Source organism: Cyprinus carpio, chromosome B8, assembly GCF_018340385.1.
Source record: "Cyprinus carpio isolate SPL01 chromosome B8, ASM1834038v1, whole genome shotgun sequence".
Lineage (NCBI taxonomy): Eukaryota > Metazoa > Chordata > Actinopteri > Cypriniformes > Cyprinidae > Cyprinus > Cyprinus carpio.
The window spans coordinates 5666585-5685599 of NC_056604.1; the positions used below are offsets into that span (position 1 = coordinate 5666585).

Sequence of the window (19015 nt, forward strand, 5' to 3'; positions counted from 1 at the left end):
CGTGTGGGTTTTGAGCATATACATGTGGATTTTTTCAGAGCCCAGAGGAACGAATACATCGCCGGCTTCGCTCTGCTCCTGTGTTTGTGAGTGTTTTTCCCCATGTCTCTCTCATTTTCTATGGTACTCGCTCCCGCAGGTCTCTCTCGTTTCTGTATTTTGCCCACCTCAACACGTCTCTCTTTGGCACTGGAGCTTTGGCACCAGTTTCTGAACACAATCAGTTACATGGCACGGTCTGATTTCATTTTAGTTGACGGCTCCCAGCAGATTTCTGGACTATGCTTGTAAACAGAACTTCACCCGTACTCTCCAAACAGGGTCATTGGGTTCACCATGTTCTGTCCCTGAGGAGTGCATTTATAAGAAGATGCACAAGTTGTTTCATTGTAACCATGTGTTTTATTGCGGTACCCACTAAAATTACCAGCCAACTGGCAAATAACATATTTGCTCAGACTTTTTTGTATTCTCATTAAGCGTGAGTGTAAAATTAGTACCGCTTGGTGTACTGCTACAGGTTGTTTTTACTAGGTTTGTCCTCAACTTCCATAACACTTCTCAACTGTCACTGTAGCCTGTTACAGCCCAGAGCTGCAGAAATCATCTGTCAATCAAATCAGACCGCCCGCCCACTCAAGGATATTGAGGACAGATAGGTTGTTTGTGTCACAATAAAAGATATTCCGTTAGAAATTTTATCAGTGAGGTTTAGTTAAAATATTACCAAAGTTATTGATATGCGATATGATTTTACAGTGTACCTTTTCGTTATGATAAGAATGATAAGGGGAACTTCAAAAGGTGAAATGACTATAAATAATCAAGACTTTACTCATTTTCTTTTTTAAATATGCAAATTTGTTACCATCTTATAGTGTGCAAACATGTGCATGTTAGAGTAAAAATGTTATATAGAAGCCATAAGAGACTTTTATTTTGAAATGTGACCCAGTCCGAAAACCCAGAAACTTTTGATTCCATTATCACAAAGTCTGATTTTTTTTTTATTTTTTTATTTCTGTGGTTAACCAACAACCATCAATATATTCTAATGTATTTTCACGACCATCATCTTTCACAGCCTTGTTGTATTTATACTTCAGTCTTGCAAACTATACTTACTTTACTGCTTGTAGATTTTTAATAAAGACTGAAGAGAAAAATTCATTTGGGTTTTGTTGAGGGCACCAGGGTGATGCAATAGTTATTCCCTTCTATTTTAATTAAATACTTAATTTTAGTTTAATAAAATATTTTGTGCATTTAAATGCATCCATTTTTTTAAAGATGAAAGGCCCATAAAATGCCACCAAAACAGATTGAAAGTTAAATCCAAAAATAGTTGTGAGTTATGTTTTCTGAAATGTTGGTAGTTCAAAAGTCAAAATGGTTAAATGCACCAAAAATCATTATAGGTCCTCTCTTTAACCCTGGGCCTGCTTTATTTATCCACACTGAAAGTGAAAACACATTAATGTTAAATTATAAATTAAATTATGCAAATTAGCGTCCTAACTTCTCCAGCACATATTTATCTTGCATCCCCACCCTATTGGAGACAGTGTCTTTATTTATAGTCAAAAGGTGAATGAATTGTGTAAGTGTGAGGCAGACAAAGAGCAGAATATGCCGCTATATTACAGTAGACATGGAAAGAATCTTATGTTGAGCCGGTTGGGGGTCCCCCACAATGTTTCCATTCACAAACCTCATCCACGGGTGCTTAACTTCCCGCATACCGATTGGCTGGTTCGTTGTTGCGCTCTATACGCAACATTTGAGAGTCTCCCAGCTCTGCATAGTTTTTCCTTACAGGGGTTTCACCATATTTTCTCTGAATGGCAGGTTATTAATATCCTGCCGGAGGACTACTACATCCATTAACGATACTACTTCCCTTGACTGCCGGGCTTGAGTGTCGTTTTCGTAATCACACGGACAGCTGCAGGACATGTGATCAAGCAACTGGTGACGGGCATTATATTTAGTCTGTGTTCATGTCATTCTCACTGGCCGAAAGGCCACGACTCCTGTTACAAAATGGACCTCCTCACCTTGCCAGCAAACACGCAGATGCCACAAAGGTGACTGAAGCGGCGCATGACGGTTTGACATGTGCTTCAGGCGTGTTAGGATGCAGTAGCTGTGTGGACATTTCCAGTGTACATTGGAAATGGCTGTCAAGTGATTAATGCAAGATAATGGGAAACATTGACAAATAACTTGTTTTTAGACAATATACACTAAATGAATCTATTTGTCTTAGTCCACCAACACCTGACAAAACTTAGTTAGATTTATGCTTAAAATAGTACAAAAGTTGTTAGTGGGGTAAAAATATATTAAATTGAAGATATATTCTCTGATGTTTTCTAAAGTAAATGAAACTATTATGGCTGTTTGGAACTTTTTTTTTCTCTTTTCCTTTCAATTTTTTTATTTTATTGAATTTGATCTGTTTTTGTTTTTTTTTTTTTGCTTTATTCATTTTTCTTCTCTGCCTTTATTGATTCTGATATTATCTACATATAACCAGTCATAATTATCTGAAAAATTTTAATAATCTAACCTTAAATATGATCAAGTATTCAAGACACACTTTTTTTGTTGCAAAATAATATAATATTTTTTTAATCTCATAGAGTATATCAAGAAAGGTCATATTTCACCACCAAAAAACTATTAGAGAGAAAATTTAAGCCTATTTTTTTAGGTCCATTAAGTTTTGTAGCATTATTTTCATGGCAACAATTTTTTTTTCTTTATTTAAAATATTGATTAAAAAAGTAAAGATTTTTTTACATGATTTGTATATGCAGTATTTGTTGTACTGCCTTTAATTTGTTATGATTCTAATGGAGATTATTTTTGAACGGGTCATTTTTATTGCAGTGAAAATATTATGTTTTTTTAATTATTCACTTAACATGTCTGTACTGTATAAAACACTTGCACCAACAAAAAATGACTTGTTTTCTCATATTTAGCCAATTTAAAAATCAGGAGAGGTTAAAGTGAATCTACTGTAGGTCGCCTCATATTACCTTGTTACGTCATGCAGAGCGTTTGGCCAAAGTGTGGGCTTCTCTTGCATTTATGCAAGTTGCGGTTGTCCATGGTTCAACCCATCTGCATTTTGGTCGCAACAGCTTTTTACGAAACCTTGAACCTTTTTACATATGTGGACACTGACATAAAGAAGATGCACACCCCCTTTAGCCTCTGCATTTGAGCTCATTTGGTTCAGATGTCATCAGCCTTCATCTCTCAGCTCATCTGGCTCTATAAAACTGTAGAAGTCTGACTGTAGAGTGAGGAAAATAGCCAAAAAGCTATACACTGTCTTTAGTCTGGTGAAAACCATGTGATATTTGCTTATGGTTGAGCGGTATTTACTCATTTGTTTATGCTGATTTTTGTCGTGCTGTCTTCCAATGACGATTAATGCACATCAGTGTTTCCTAGAAGTGTCACGCATGTTTTTCTACATTCTGTAGTCCACTTAGAAAAATAGGTGTGCATGCTCAGATTTGACTTCTTCCTTTTAGATTTGCATGTAAAATGAACATATGTTATTCAAATGAAGATATGTGTGCCAAAGTGCTCACACTGAGTTTCATGATTTTTTTTTACTTATATACATTTATATACTTTTTTCTGGATTCTTTAATTAATAAAAAGTTAAAAAGAACAGCATGTATTTAAAATAGATTTTTTTTTGTAAAAATATATACTACCGTTCAAATGTTAGGGTCAGTAATGTCAATCATTTTTTTTTTTTTTGAAAGAAATTAATAATTTTATTCAGCAAGGATGTGTTAAATGGATAAAAAGTGACAGTTAAGACTTAAATTGTTAGAAAAGATTTTTATTTTGAATAAGTGCTGTTCTTTTTTACTTTTTATTCATCAAAGAATCCTAAAAAAAAAGTAAAAGATGTAATTGTATTTAAATGATAAGTGTTATAGAATGTTTAATATTGGATGATTTTGTTTGTTTAATACCATCCATCAGAAAGTAGTTGATGTCTGGAGCACAAATGTGTGGGACGAGTTACGCCATGAAGTTCAGTGTTTAGATTTAGGGGTTTGTTCAAATAATAGTTATAGAGATCGTTGCCTTTACAAGCACCAATAATTATGTCAAAGTCTGTATCAGTATAATGCAGAATCGCAACGTAGGCTGCTGCTGCGGTGAGCCGTAACGATCAGATACACACTGACTGTTTAGTAAATCCACTCGTGTCTGATGAGTTTGTTGTTTTTTTCCCTCCAGGCTGTTGAGACGTCTGGCCACACTGCTGTCTCAGCAGGCTACACTGATGGCCTCTAATGAAGCCTTTAAAAAGCAGGCGGAGGGAGCAAATGATGCTGCGAAAAAGTACATGGAGGAAAATGAGAAACTGCAGGAGGTGAGTGAGTTGTGCATGAAAATGCCAGTTTTTCATGACCCTAAATGCTTGAAAGGAGCAGAAACCTTTACCTGGTACCAGGTTAATGACCATTGGTGTAACTACAGGACATGTGGGCGGGACAGTTGCAAAGGTGACTATGATGAGTATGCTGTATTACCCCAAAATTAATATTCTGTCATTGCTTAAATGTCTTTGACTAACACAAAAGAAGAAGTCGGTAAGCTGCTCTAGTGACCGATTTCAAAAACATAAATTATGGTGTTGGAAACACATGAGAATGACTAAATTATGACAGAATTGTAATTTTGAGATGATTTATTCTTGAATGATTGCTAACTTGTTTGTGATTTAGTTGTGATCCCACATTCACTTCATTAGTAATGGTTTAACATCACATGTTCTCATGAGTCATTCTGGTTTGTTAGGTGTTCTCCACTTGTCCTCAGAGAAACAATGTACATCAATATCACAGTGCTGCAGAGTTTCACATTATGTTTAGAAATAGGTCTTGAGTTCACACAAGGTGTAAAAGTGAACAAAAGTAACACTTGATACTCGCCTAGTTTCAAATGCAAATTACTTGAAATGTTGAGTTACTGGCCAGTTTTTTTTTTTTTTTTTTTTTTTTTTTTGGTGTTAAGAAATATAAATGGCTAGAAAATGGCAAAACCTTTGGACCTTATGACCAAAAATGAAATGCATATTACTATTTAATTAAGATTTTTTTTTGTTTGGGGTTGGTAAGATTTTTTTTTTTTCATTTATTTTTTGAAAGAAGTCTCTTATGCTCACCAAGGCTGCATTTATTTGATCAAAAATACAGTAAAAAAAACAGTAATATTGTGAAATATTATTACAATAATTACTTTTCATACTCGAGAATTTTTTTTTTATGATGAATGTTAAAATTTAGTGTGTCCAAAACTATTCAATTTATTTTTAAAAAACTGACCCCAAACATTTGAACAGTAGTGTACATGCATATGATGAGAATAGTTTTCATAAAAATATATTAAAATTAATAAATTCATATTAATTTTTATAAAATAGCATAGGAATATATTGTGGAACTATTTAATATGAATAGGAAAATATTTAGAGTGTTCTAGTTGTTATAGTATTGCATGTCAAGAAGGCATTGTTGATCGCATCTTTAAGTAGACAAGTAACTCAAATATTGAGGTTTGGTTTAGTGGTTGATAACTGAAACTTTATAGGTAGTGATGAGCTTTCATCACTGTGCTCTTGAGAACCTTAAACACATTTGCGTTCAGTGGATTTCCAGTGAAATTCAAGGGAATTGCCAACCGCTCTGTGTAATTAACATCTGTTAAAAAACTGGCAGAGTTAACAATGTAAAGTGAAACTATCGTTCAATAGAGCAGTTCCATGTTGACAGGCCTTTTCAGATGCAGTGAAAGGAGAAAGTACTGAATGCTAGTTTGTGCTCTGAGTGTAGAATATATATATGATGCCTTGACATCATCATGTTCTGCTGTTAGTTTGTAAGTATTACACTTGTAAATATATTTAAGTTTGAAAATTTCCCACGGTTGCCTTCGTGGCGTGTTTGGTTTTTTTTTAAATGTATTTTTTTTATTTAATTTTTTATTTCTGTTAAATTTCCTTTTTTCCCCCAGCTTAGTTTTCTATATTATATTTACTTTATTTTATTCAGTTGATTTAGGTTTAGGACTTCCAAAGTAACGTGCTCACTAGTATAATTTAACTAGCATTATTCTCAGTACAATTTACGTTATTGTTATCTAGTGGCATTTTCATGTTTAATGCAGATGAGCATTATTAGTAGTATTATTTATATACTATTTTAGTATTTATTAATATTTTGCATCAGCTTTTAATTCTATTTTTCTTTTTAATTTTAGTATAAGATATAGTAATATTTAATGTGCTTTTTGTATTTTTTATTAGTTTTTTAATCTTTAATTAATTATTGTTTTAATTTTGATACTTTAACTTAAAATGTATTTCAGTTAGTTGCCAAGGAACCATTTAAAAAAATTTTTTTTTTTACATGTTTTTTGTAGTATTTATTAATATTATTAATATATTAATACTTAATATTAAGATATTCTCTTTTTAATACCTTAAAATTTGCATAACGAATTGTGATTGATCTTCTATCTTACATTTATTTACATGCTGAATTGTCATTGATCTGGTGTTTCTTGCATATGTATATTTAGCCGCTTTTACGCTTCACTGTGTCTATGCCTATTGATTCTTGCAGTCAAGAATAAAATTGCACCGACTATTATGACAGTGGCAAAATGTCTCGCAAACACCGTTATTTCCTTGCACATCTAGTTTGTTATTAAAAGCCCTGAAAATGGCTATCACATGCTGTGTTGTTGTCTTTAGCACATGTAGTTTATCAGAATGTGGATGCCCGAGTGTGGAGAATGCTGGGATAGATCAGCACCGCATGGCTCAATTACAGTGCTGACGTGCAGTAAGTCACCACATTGATCTTTGCATGCTGTCGCCCCACGCAGAAGCACAGCACACGAGGCTTATCACACACACACACCGCCATAATTCACGTCTGTCAAATGTCGTAACACCACGGAGCGAGCCATAAACAAGAGCACAAGCCGTACTGATTGACAGATGGTGGAATATTTCAGTTTAGTAGATGAATTTTGACTCTGGCAGAATGAGGGCTGAGTGTTTTGCCGCTCTGTTCTTGAAGAATATGTACAGGACGTGTGTCCTTGAACAGGACGAGATGACCTGACCAGGCCTTTGTGATTATTTCGTCGTTCTGTGAGGGGACGAGGTGAGAACAGCACATGACCCCCTAAAAGGCCTGTATCAGTCTCTCATTTCTGTTCAGGGGCAGACCGTTTTCTATCATTGGTCCCCAAGCAGGTGTAATAGGGTTCTCACATTTAATCAAGTGTGAACATGATCATGAATTTTGCAAGGTTCTGCTTCATAAAATGAAGTTATATTGCAGCTATTAGTTATGTGAAATAGTTTTTTAATAATTCATAATGCAATTAGCCAAGATGGATCTATCGTGAGGGTTTGATTGTTTCATTCTTTGAGCATTTGACTTTTTAGCAAGTCACTTATAATGTTAATCAAGGTTTTATTTTAGTTCATTTTTACCATTTTTCACCCTTTCTGTGGAAATTTAGCAGGTTTTTTTTGCTACATGTGTTGTTAAGGCTTTACTGTATAGATAAATGACCTTTGCTATGACTGGCAAGCCTCCACATGTCGTAATGTAGGCAGTCATGTGGTTGTGGCGTCATAAATGGGGCAATTTTGCACAATGTTTTTGCTAATTAATTCCCATAAATGATCTGGATGAACTCATGAGGGAGGTTTGGATTGTGAATGTTACAACATGTCTGCATAGTGCATTTATTTATTGGTTTATTTCTTTATTAATAAATAAATATGTATTAAATAATGATAATAATTATAATAATATTGCTGACCTAATCATTGCTAACAAAATTTCTTGATGATGTTTTAAGTTTGAGTAATATTACTGGATTTATACATTTTTTTTGTTTTAACGGACTTTTATCTGACATATATAAATGAGTCAGGTGTGCAAGGCACAGTATTTTCAGTTTTGGTCTATTATCAGCTAAAATAAGATGAAAGCATATATAACATACAGCTATAGAAATATGACTGGTCAAAAAGGGGTGCATTTAATCATTTGGGAATAACTGAGCAGCTTATGTTTTAGATAAAAAAAATACTGAATTAAATTATTATTATTGTTATTTTTTTTATTGCACTGTGCTCTTTCAAAGTTTTATTTCACTGCACATTATTCTAAACTTCCTAAAGATTTAACCAGGGAAGGGGTTAATATTCTGAATGTATATTGATGCAGTTATTTTTATTTATTTATAAGTAAACTTAGGTTTACAAAAATATTCTAAAAGACTGTTATAGAAATTAAGACTTTATTACTTCCAGTTCCAACTGTCAAGTTTACAGAGAAATATGAAATGTTGATGGGGCCAGAAAACATCTTTCCCTTGTTTGACATGAAGTAAAACACTCTCCTGTGTTTGTTCCCTTGTCCAGGTCACTTTGAAAAGGCTCATTTAAAAATGTCTGTGTGCCTTGGGTTGCATACCTTGAGCGGTTTAGCATTAAAATATGCACTCAGTCAGGTTTTATCGATTTGTGGAACTCCATTCAGGTCTAAGAAACTTTCAAGACCCTTGACAGCCGTCCCACAATGTTCCTCATGCTGTTATGTGTTAATTTGTAAGCAGAGCAAGAGTCTGTTAGTTAGCGCTGAATGTTACTGGTCTTTCCAACAGTTATTGTTCATTAATGACTCCATGAAATCAAAATTTCACTTAGTAATAGTACTAGACAGTTAAATTTTAGCAGATATGTATATTTAACTTTTCTTTTCTCTCTTCTGGGAAATACAAATATTGATGACATCTTGGTCTCAGGGATTGCTGTGCACATGGGGTGCTTTATCCCACAATGCATGACCTTTTTCAATAGATTCCCAGTGTTTTCCCTTACTTTTTATGAGATGATAATAGGATGTTACTTTAAGTTAAACATGCTACCTGATGAGGGCATGTGTCACATTTGCTTAAATATATTTAAATAAAAATAGTAGGCTACATTAAATGTTCAGCATGCAGTAAGCTGCACACCAGTTTTATTGGATAATTGAGAAACTATTATAGTTTTTATTAATTTATTTTTATTTTTCCATTTTTATTTGTTGTTAAAGATTAATACACACATCAATAGTTTATATGTCTGTAATATGTTTCTATAATATATAATGCCTTGTATAACTAATATATGTAAGTTAAACTCAGAGAGCTAGGTTTTATATATATTTGTATATATATTTATTTCATTTGATGTTTATTTTATTTCAAGTAGTGAAACTGTTTGTTTAATAGTTTTCATTTGAGTTTTAGTTAACTATAATCACCCTGCAGCACAATAGAATTGAAGTCCAAAATTAACTACTCTCATTGACTCTCTACTGACTCTCAATAAACTAATAAAATAAGAAAATCTTTTAAAACCATTGTTTACCACTTAGCATATAGATAAGCAGCTTTTGAATAGCTGAATCATGAAATGATTTTATCAGCAGTAACTGGATTCGATTTTGCTGTTAAAGGGTTTTGTATTTAACTGCATATGTTGTTTGAGTTGATCACATTATTTATTCTGTAGTGTTCTTGTATTTAGTGAGTCTACAGGCTAAAATCCTCTTTCTGGAGAATGTTTTATGTTTGTATGAGAAGTGGACCTATCAGATGTGAATGGCTACCATTGATGGTTACTCACTAACTGGTGACACAAGATGGAGATCATTAATAAACCTAATTTTGACATGATTGGCATCCCTGGAAAATAGAGCACTTGTTTTTTTCTGTAACTCAATATGTTAATAAATGGCCTGTGAAACTGTAAAAAGAGTCCTTACAGGACAGTGGTTTAGGTTTTCGGTGAAATGTTTTCACGTCTCAAGTTACATCCCTGTCCTTATATTTAGCTAAAAACATCCTTCAGAGAAACTGTTTACCGCTCATTTCACCTCTGAAACGTGATGAACTGGATGTTTTTGGAAAAGCTGGATGAAACTTGATTTTTTAGTTATTGGGAATTGATAGAGTCAAGAATAAATCGCTCACAATAACATGTATAACAAAATTAAACCAGATTGAACATTATTTTATGTTATGTTATGTTGACACTTGAAGTGTTTTACCATATATTTTACACCCTTTCTCAATATCCTCTGGAAATTCAGATTAACACTTTTTGTGAAATAGCTGATTATCTAATGATATGACTAATAAAAAGACTTACTGTTTTTCATCAGAAACTGCGGGAAGCGGGCATTGAAGTGCCTGAAGTGGGTGGGAAGGCCAAGGGTAGCGTGGAGGAGAATAAGAAAAATCTGACAGAAGAGGTCAGAAAACTGAAGGATGAACTCGATGCAACAAAGAAAGGTACTTAATGACTCTGAATCACTCATACACTGAACCACTCCCTGTTTACATATTAAAAAAAAAAACAAAGCTACTGTGTGCTTGTCTATGGTTGCACAGTATCTCAGTGAACATTAATGGCCAAAATTAGGCTATTAAACAAATTTGGTTTGATAGAAAAATGAAAATTCTGTCATTAATTATTCACCCTCATATTGTTCCAAACGTGTAAGGCTTTTGTTCATCTTTGGAACACGCATTAAGATATTTTTAATGAAATCCAAGAGCTCTCTGACCCTCCATAGACAGCAACGCAACTACCACGCTCAAAGCCCAGAAAGATAGGAAGGACATTGTTAAAATAGTCCATGTGACATCAGTAGTTCAACCTTAATTTTATGAAACTATGAGAATTATTTTTGTGCACAAAGAAAACAAAATTAAGGACTTTATTCAAAGAGAGAAGAATTGTTGAAAAAGTATTCTCATAGCTTTATAAAATTAAGGTTGAATAACTGATGTCACATTTCTGGGCCTTGAATGTTGTAGTGCACTTGCTGTGTATGGAGGGTCAGAAAGCTCTCGGATTTCATCAAAAATATCTTAATGTGTGTTAGATGAACAAACATCTTATATGTTTGTAACGACACAAGGTTGAATAATTAATGACAGAATTTTCATTTTTGGGTGAACCATTCCTTCAATGTAATTATTCGATTGGATCATGCAAAATGTTATGTGATATTATTGGTTTAATATTTTCCCCTGCAATATGGCATTGGAAATGTCAAAAGAAAAGTCATTTCATAGGTGGTGAAAATCACATTTCAATGAAAGTTTATTAGAATTTACACTTTTTCTTTGGAACAGAACGTGTTCATGCTTTAATAAATAAATTAATTCAATCAATAAAATCAGGAACATTTATTTGAGATGTTAATTGGAACATTTGCAGATTTAAAATTTTGGGGTCACCAGGGCTGCATTTATTTGATCAAAAATACAGTAAATGCAGTAATATTGTCAAATATTATTCACATTTAAAATAACTGTTTTCTATATGAATATATTTAAGATTTAAATATGTGTGATGCAGAGCTGAATTTTCAGCAGCCTTACTCCAGTCTTTAGTGTCACATGATCCTTCAGAAATCAATGCTGCTTAGTATTTTTGTGGAAACTGATACATATTTCAGGATTCTTTGATGAATTGAAAGTTCAAAAGAACAGTGCTTATCTGAAATAGAAATCTTTTGTAACATTATGAATGTTTTTACTGTAACTTTTGATCAGTTTAATGCATCCTTGCTTCATTATTTAATGTTGTCAGACTTGGGTTTAGAGTACATTAAAAAAAAGACCTACAATGAGCTACGCAAGATGACCTCCACAGAACTAGACAAAAGAAGGAGCTTAGTAAGATTGATTCCCACGCCTCCTTTCACAAGTGCACTGTATTTAGATGGTGCTTAAGGGTTCATGACCCTTTGATGACCCCTAAACTGAGGTCTCCATTGGGTCTTCTTGTACCAAAGCACATTTTATGGGTACTGCACAAAGCCGTAAGTGAGCTTGCAGGTATTATTTTATTAATAGTTTTTAGATCAACCTGCCAATTAAATGTTATGTAAATACAATGAGTAGTGTATTAACACTTCCTTTTTAAAAGTGTGGGTTTAGTGAGATTAAAAAAAATACTTTTATTAATCAAGCATTAAATTGAATAAGAAGTGATAGTAAAGACTTGTACATTTTGTACAAATTTCAGTAACACTTTATTTTTGGGTCTCTTAACTAGTTGCTTATTAGCATGCATATTACTAGAATAGTAGCCATTTATTAATAGTAATTAAGCACATATTAATGCCTCTATTAATTAATCTACATCCCCAATCCTACCCAATACCTAAACTTAACAACTACCTTACTAACTAGCAATAAGCAGCACATTAGGAATTCATTGAGGGAAAATTCGTAGTTAATAGTGAATAAGTGTTCCCTATTCTAAAGTGTTACCCAAATTTCTATTTCAAGTAAACACTTTTTTCTTTTTCAATTTATCAAAGCATCCTGATAAAACAAATGTATCAAGAATATTAAGCAGCAGCACAACTGTTTTCAATATTGATAATAATAAGAAATGTTTCTTGAGCAGCAAATCAGCATATTAGAATGATTTCTGAAGGATCATGTGACACTGAAGACTGTAGAAATGATGATTTTTAGACTAAGCTGCAAAGTGGACATGAGTTTCCACTGAAAGTCAAAGGTCTGACTCTGTGATGCTATGGTAATCTGGAGAATTTGTAGACCTGCAGAAAAGCTCATTTAGACTCATGTATTTCTAGTACTTATTGTTTGCACTGTTTGCTTGTGTGTGCAGCTCTTCTGAAGTCAGACAGCGATGTGAAGGCCATGAAGAAGCAGGCTGAGAACCTCACAGTGGAGTACGACCGTCTGCTGGAGGAACACGGCAGACTGCAGGTCAGAGCTCATGTGTGTGTCACACTGCTAACATCTTTCCCATTCTAGCTCTGCTCTAGTCCCTAGTGACCTGCCTCACTGTCTACAAAGACTGCTACCTTCTAAGGCAGCATACTAACTGAAGTGAAACCTGAAGTGACCTGAAAAAAAATGAATGATTTTAGTAGCATCCGAAGTATGCGAGTTAAGACGTGGCGAGTCTCTGGTTAAACATTTATTCTATTTCTTATGCTAAACCTTGTATGTGTAAATACCAAGTCTTATTCATTGCTGCAAATCCATTCTTTTCAATGAACCATTTCACTGGTTTGCTTACGTCTTCCCTCAAAAGTGTACATTGAAGTTCCAGCATGGCATTTTACATGAATTTCAATGTATTTGTAGAAGGATGTAATTTATTTATTTTTAATTAATGTTTATTTATAAATTAGTTAATTTGATTATATTATTATTATTTACTGAACTTTCATCAAATGACTTCATGGAAGTAAGAAAGAAACTGTTTAATATTTTTTTATTTACTTGGCAACAGTTCAGGTTTGGTTTAAATTATTTTGGTTTACTCTTAAAAGAAATCACTGTTTGAAACCAGCTCACAGTGTTGAAAATCATAGAAAGGTTAAAAAATATCAGTATAATATTTATTTTTGTTTTGTGTATACTGCTCTGCCTGGCCATATTGATTTGATAATAAAACCTTGCTATTATGTTATGTTTTTAATATAAATTATTAAATTATAAAATTGAATTCTTCTTATTATTTTTATTGATGTTGCAGAATTAGTTAGTTAGTTGGTAGTTTTCTGAGAAGTGTCATCTTTTAATAATCATAACAGATCAAAGAACATTTTCCTGTTGCTCATGTAGCATTTCTGTCGCTCCGAGGCAGGAGCATGGGTTCACTTCCCAGAACACACATATACAGACTGATCAAATTAATACCTCGAAGGCACTTTCAATGGATAAAAACATCTGAGAAATTAATAACTGTTAACATCTCAAACCACGTTTGAACGCTCTGCATTTCAGTTTCCAATCTGCCCTGATGCCAGCTGTTCATGTCAATCTGCCAGCATCTGCTGGAGTTTTTTTTTTGCTGCTGCTGCTGAAAGCAAATGTTATAATGCAGCTAGTGTACACTAAGGATACTGTGGCATCTGTGTTAACAGGGTTTAAAGATATAACAGTGTTTAAAGAACTGCAGAAAAATATTCACAGACTGAATCCCAGTTTTCAAAACGGTACTGTCTCTCCTATTGTGCTAGATGCATTCACAATCACAGTTAGGTGGAAATATGCTGTTCTCTACTTGAGCTACAGTAAAGCTTTAATCCCACATGTACTGTATATTAAAGGGTGAGATCCATAGTGTTGGTAAAAGCAAACAAATTCAGCAAATGTCACATCTCAGAGATCTTTTTGAACTGAGGAGCAGTGTACTTTACTAAACTCAGTGTACGCTGAGGGAACGTTTTGAGGAAACGTGTTTAAAAGAAACAGCCGCTTTCCTGGAGGCTCTGATATCACTATACTAAGTAAAGTTAGAAATTAGACATGCTGTCATCAGCCTGTTGCTCAAATTACATTGTGAGCATCAGTTTTCAAATATCATATGCAATGTATCAAAGTTTAACTTTAAGATGCCAAGACACAACTCAAAGTGTTTTATTAAATGCACACAAAGAAGTTTACTCTCTCTCATTTGCTTTTATATGGACCAGTGTATCAATACCATAGTAAACCCATATTTATTTTCAAATATGTTTACTTTAACAATATAAAGCAAGTAAAATGACACAGTATTCTCTTTGTGGCTGATGATACTAGAAGCGATTCCCTCACTCTCTCTTTATTCACTTGACTCAGAGAGAGGTTTTTTTTTGTACACTTTTTTTCTGTGCTTTTATTACTCTGAAGTCAGTGCACTTGTCAGTCGTCCTCCTCTGGAAACATTACCGTTGTGACCGGTAGTCTTCTCAAGTGTGTGTAAGTGAGACCGAGAGGGTGGGAGTCAGATAGACAGGCTTCTCTTCTTTACATAAAAATAAGCAGCTCATAAGAGACCGTGACTCATGAACACGTGCTGCAGTAATTGCATGTTACACGCCCAGCACACAGCAACAAGGTCAACAAGCTTACTGCTTTCATGCACATCACAGCGAAGCCATACATTTATTTATATATATATATATATATAAAATGTGTGTGTTGAATTTTTGGAATCTGATTACGTAATACAGATTACATGTAATCAGTTACTACCCAGCACTGTATATTTAAAAAGGTGAATTATATATAAATATATATATTCACCACATTTTTTGCCTTCTTTAGGCTTCATTTTCATTCTCTGTTTAGTCCCTACACTGATATAAGCTCATTCTACCTACATGCATAATGATTATACAGGATGATGATGATAATATAGTTGAGAATAGTCCTAAAATAAAGCATGCAGGACACTGCTAAGACTTGCTGACATCATGTCAGCCGCCCAAAATCACTCTCCAAATCTTACAGGATTGTGCAAATCTCTGTCAGTTGGTGATGTTGAAAATTTCACTTCTTTCTGCTCTGTCTCTGAACGCAGGCCAAGTGCGACTCTCAGCAGGACAAGAAGTCAGACTGAAAGAACATCATCATGCACCTGCTCTCTTTCCTGCATCCTCATTGGCTGATAGCAGCTCAGCTGGCTGCGCATCACTCCTCTGGCTGTGTAAGAACAGGGTTCCGTTCTTAATTCATGCGCTTTCACGTGATCCATTAAAGCCTCTGCAGGGTTTTCACACACTGTTATATGTTTTCTTTCGGTTTTTGCTGTGAACTTCGTGTTTAATTTTTATTTCAAGTGTTTTAGTTATAAACTATCAGTTTAGAATTGAATATCAGCTGACATGAGTATTACATTTCTTGATGTGTCAGTTTGTATGTCAGGTACATTGAGCCTCATCAATGAAACACAAGGAGAGTGAATTTATGTTTACCAAAAAATTTTACAAATTTACTATCCAAGATGTAGATGAGTTTGTTTCTTTAAAAAGTCTAAATTTGTGTTACAAAATGCTTTTTGCTTCACAAGATGTTAACTGATAGGATTATTTTCATGGTTTATCAGCTGTTTGGACTCATTCTGACGGCACCCATTCACTGCAAAGAATCCTTTGGTATTTGTTTAAATAGCCATATTGAATTGAATGCCACAATTTACATAAGCCTGATTTTTACAGACAGTTTACATAAATTCATTCAGCTTGGGATTCAAAAATGAGTCACATTGGTTATATGGAAGGACCAAGAAAAAATGTACAGGATATTCTAGACGAGATGTTTTTGATATGGTAATTGTTGGGTTTCAATTTTTTTTATTTGTTTTAATTAACTACTACAATTTTCTTGCCTTATGGGACAAACCTTGAGTCTTTCATTATGAATATGGAGATTTGGTTGCAGTACAGATGCATGTCTTTGTTAATTTTAGATGTTTGATTTACAGGGTACACAACACTTTACACCTAATAAGCACTTCAGAAAATCCCTCCAGTTTACGATCGACGAGCCTTATTTGTCATTTTGACTGTCGCACGTCATGCTACAGGAAGATATTTTTGTGTTTCATTTTGTCTTGGGTGTGGGATAGCTCATATTTTGGGAGCTATTGTAGAGCAGAGTGAATAAACTGCTTCTTTCCAGTCCTGTCTGGTTTGAGGCCACTGAGTTGGTATAATCTGATATGAGCCCGGCAGGGCTGTTACAGTGGGTGAGAACGCTGCTTTGGCAGGAACAGTTAAGCATCCACAGATGATATTGTGTTTCAAAACAGCGCACTGTATCTCTCGTCCTCTAGGTATTGAAATGATATTAATGTCACATTTGAGGGCCAGGTGTTCGTTTTGCATTTAACACGCAGATAATGTTTATTATCGCTGAAGGTCACCGGGTTGAACTCTGTTCACTTGCTGTTTTACAGTTTAAGTGCCCCGGGTTTCTTTGATTCTTTTCTGGCATGTGTAAATAATATCTTTGCAATCTTAGAGCAGTGCGACCTGAAAAAGAATGACATCATAGTCGTGTTAAAATAGGGATCTGTGGGAACAACGTTAGTGCTGTTTTGGGCTCCCTGGGGAAAGGGCATCGGGATCGCTGGCGAAGTGTCGGATAATTCATAGTCAAGAGCTCCTGGACGGTTACCTGAGAATGTGAGGAATGACATCTGCTACTGTGACTCTAGTTTACTATTTCATGCGCTCAACGATTGGTTAGATTAGTGAAATGTTAACCAGAGCACCAGTTCATAAAATGTCAGTGTATACCTGAACATTAAAATGGCAGGAGTTCATTTTAATAGTTTAGAGGTCATGTCATATGTAATTTTCAAACCCGTAAATAAACAAGTGAACTGTATAGTACTGTTAAAGGGGCTCTTTCTTAATATGCATTTCCAAATGTAGCTTCTTCTTTCTTATATCAGGTTTTTACTTTGAGTTCTTGCAAAAAAAAAAAAAAAAACACGATGAACGTGATTGTGTAGTTGTGTGTAATGCACGGTTCTGATTGTGCTGTTATCTGCCTCGAATGTCTTCAGGAAAGTTTTGTCTGCAATAATGTCAATCTGCATTATTTCACTACGAAATTTTGAGTATTGTGTGTTCTGGTGATGTGCTTTAGTTGGGATGTTAAAAAACCAAACCAATAAATTCTACTTCATTTATCTTGGCCGAGTCTGCAGTGTATTTATTTTTTAATTTTATTGTTGTTGTTTTTTAAAGCAATTTTTTTTATAAAACTATTTTAAAGCCTATCAGTAGTAGTTCACTCAGAATTGTCATGTTTCATTCAAAAGTTACATAAAACGATCATAGAAGTGATCCATATGATTTGTGCAATATATTTTAATTGTTAGGAAGTTTTTTTTTGTTGTTGTTGGTAAATATTTCCCCTCACAGGCTGTTAATCGTCTGAACGGATCGTTGATTCAGTGAGTTTAACTTGAGAACTGAATCAAATGCGACTTGTGATCGAATCAGTCCGACCACATATTTTTATCGAGTCATGTCACCTTTATTTATATAGCTAGCGCTTTATGCAGTACCGGTTGTTTCAAAAAAGCTTCATAGAAATAAACAGATTAATAACAGAATAAATGATGCAAACAGTGTTGATTCAGTTCAGTACAAGAACTGTATCAATTACAAAACAAATTTGATTCAGCTGTAATGTTTTGTGAACGGAATCAATTGATTCACTGAGAAAATTTGACTCGAAAGAACGATTCCTTCATGAATTGGACATCGTTACTCTCAGAAGTCAAGGGTTATCAGTGAATATCGATTTATTTTGTTCCATTCATTACATAAATCTACCCGAAGACTTGGAATACTAGAAAAATTTACAGTTTGTAGTGTTTTGTTAAAGTTAAGTCCTTATTCGTTGTAATAGAGCTGAAAAATCTGAGGAAAGAGTCTTACTTGCAACAGGTGAGTAAAAAACATTTTCTTTCATTTTTGGATGAGTTATGTCTTTAAATCTCAATCAAACCCGAATTTAAAGGGGTTTAACTCACTCTTTGCTGTGATGTGTGTCTGATTTGAGCTGCTGTCTGTGCTGTGACACTAACTAACCCACAAGTTCAGGTGAGTTCAAACACGATACTTTCTGGAGGTACTCAGTAAGTTAAGGGTAAATTATGTGCTCAAAGTGTACACAAGAGAGCTGTACTCGTCAATTAGCAATGTGTGCATGCCAAAATGATTTTGCTTGGTTAACATTTATTAAGGATAAATATCTCATTACCATGCACTTAAATTATTTATAAACTCTACTGGATTGTAAAACAAGAACTATTTAAATACTTTCTGGAGTTGTTTAATGATTCATTTGGCCTTTACTAAATGATTCACAACATTGAAATGAGGTCAGAGTGAAAGTTTGCAAGCACCCCATCCATGCAGGACTTTCCTCCGTACTGTCCTGCAGAATTATGAACAGTATTTTGTGGGTAATTATTTAGCCGTTGATATTGAGCAGATGACTGCTTGGTCTTTTTCTGTCTAACTTACATGACTGTGAGTCTGGGCCAAACTCTCAGAGTCGTGAACTACGTGCTACAGAGACTTGATAACCTCACCATAACACATACTAA

At 34.2% G+C, this 19015-nt stretch overlaps 1 protein-coding gene across 1 annotated transcript; it reads left to right on the forward strand.

The window, feature by feature from the left end:
* Positions 1 to 16: 16 nt before the first annotated feature.
* Positions 17 to 17589, forward strand: LOC109073465 (B cell receptor associated protein 31). The gene is made up of 5 exons (XM_019089584.2): positions 17 to 86; positions 4279 to 4414; positions 10284 to 10413; positions 12776 to 12876; positions 15467 to 17589. The coding sequence occupies exons 2-5, from the start codon at positions 4325 to 4327 to the stop codon at positions 15503 to 15505; spliced, it is 360 nt and encodes a 119-aa protein (XP_018945129.2). The 5' UTR covers positions 17 to 86; positions 4279 to 4324; the 3' UTR covers positions 15506 to 17589.
* Positions 17590 to 19015: the final 1426 nt, after the last annotated feature.

Coding starts and splice junctions, on each gene's coding strand:
- LOC109073465 (XM_019089584.2), top strand. CDS start 4,325: ATGGCCTCTAATGAAGCCTTTAAAAAGCAGGCGGAGGGAGCAAATGAT. Junction 4,415..10,283: donor AAAATGAGAAACTGCAGGAG/GTGAGTGAGTTG, acceptor GTTTTTCATCAG/AAACTGCGGGAAGCGGGCAT. Junction 10,414..12,775: donor ACTCGATGCAACAAAGAAAG/GTACTTAATGAC, acceptor TTGTGTGTGCAG/CTCTTCTGAAGTCAGACAGC.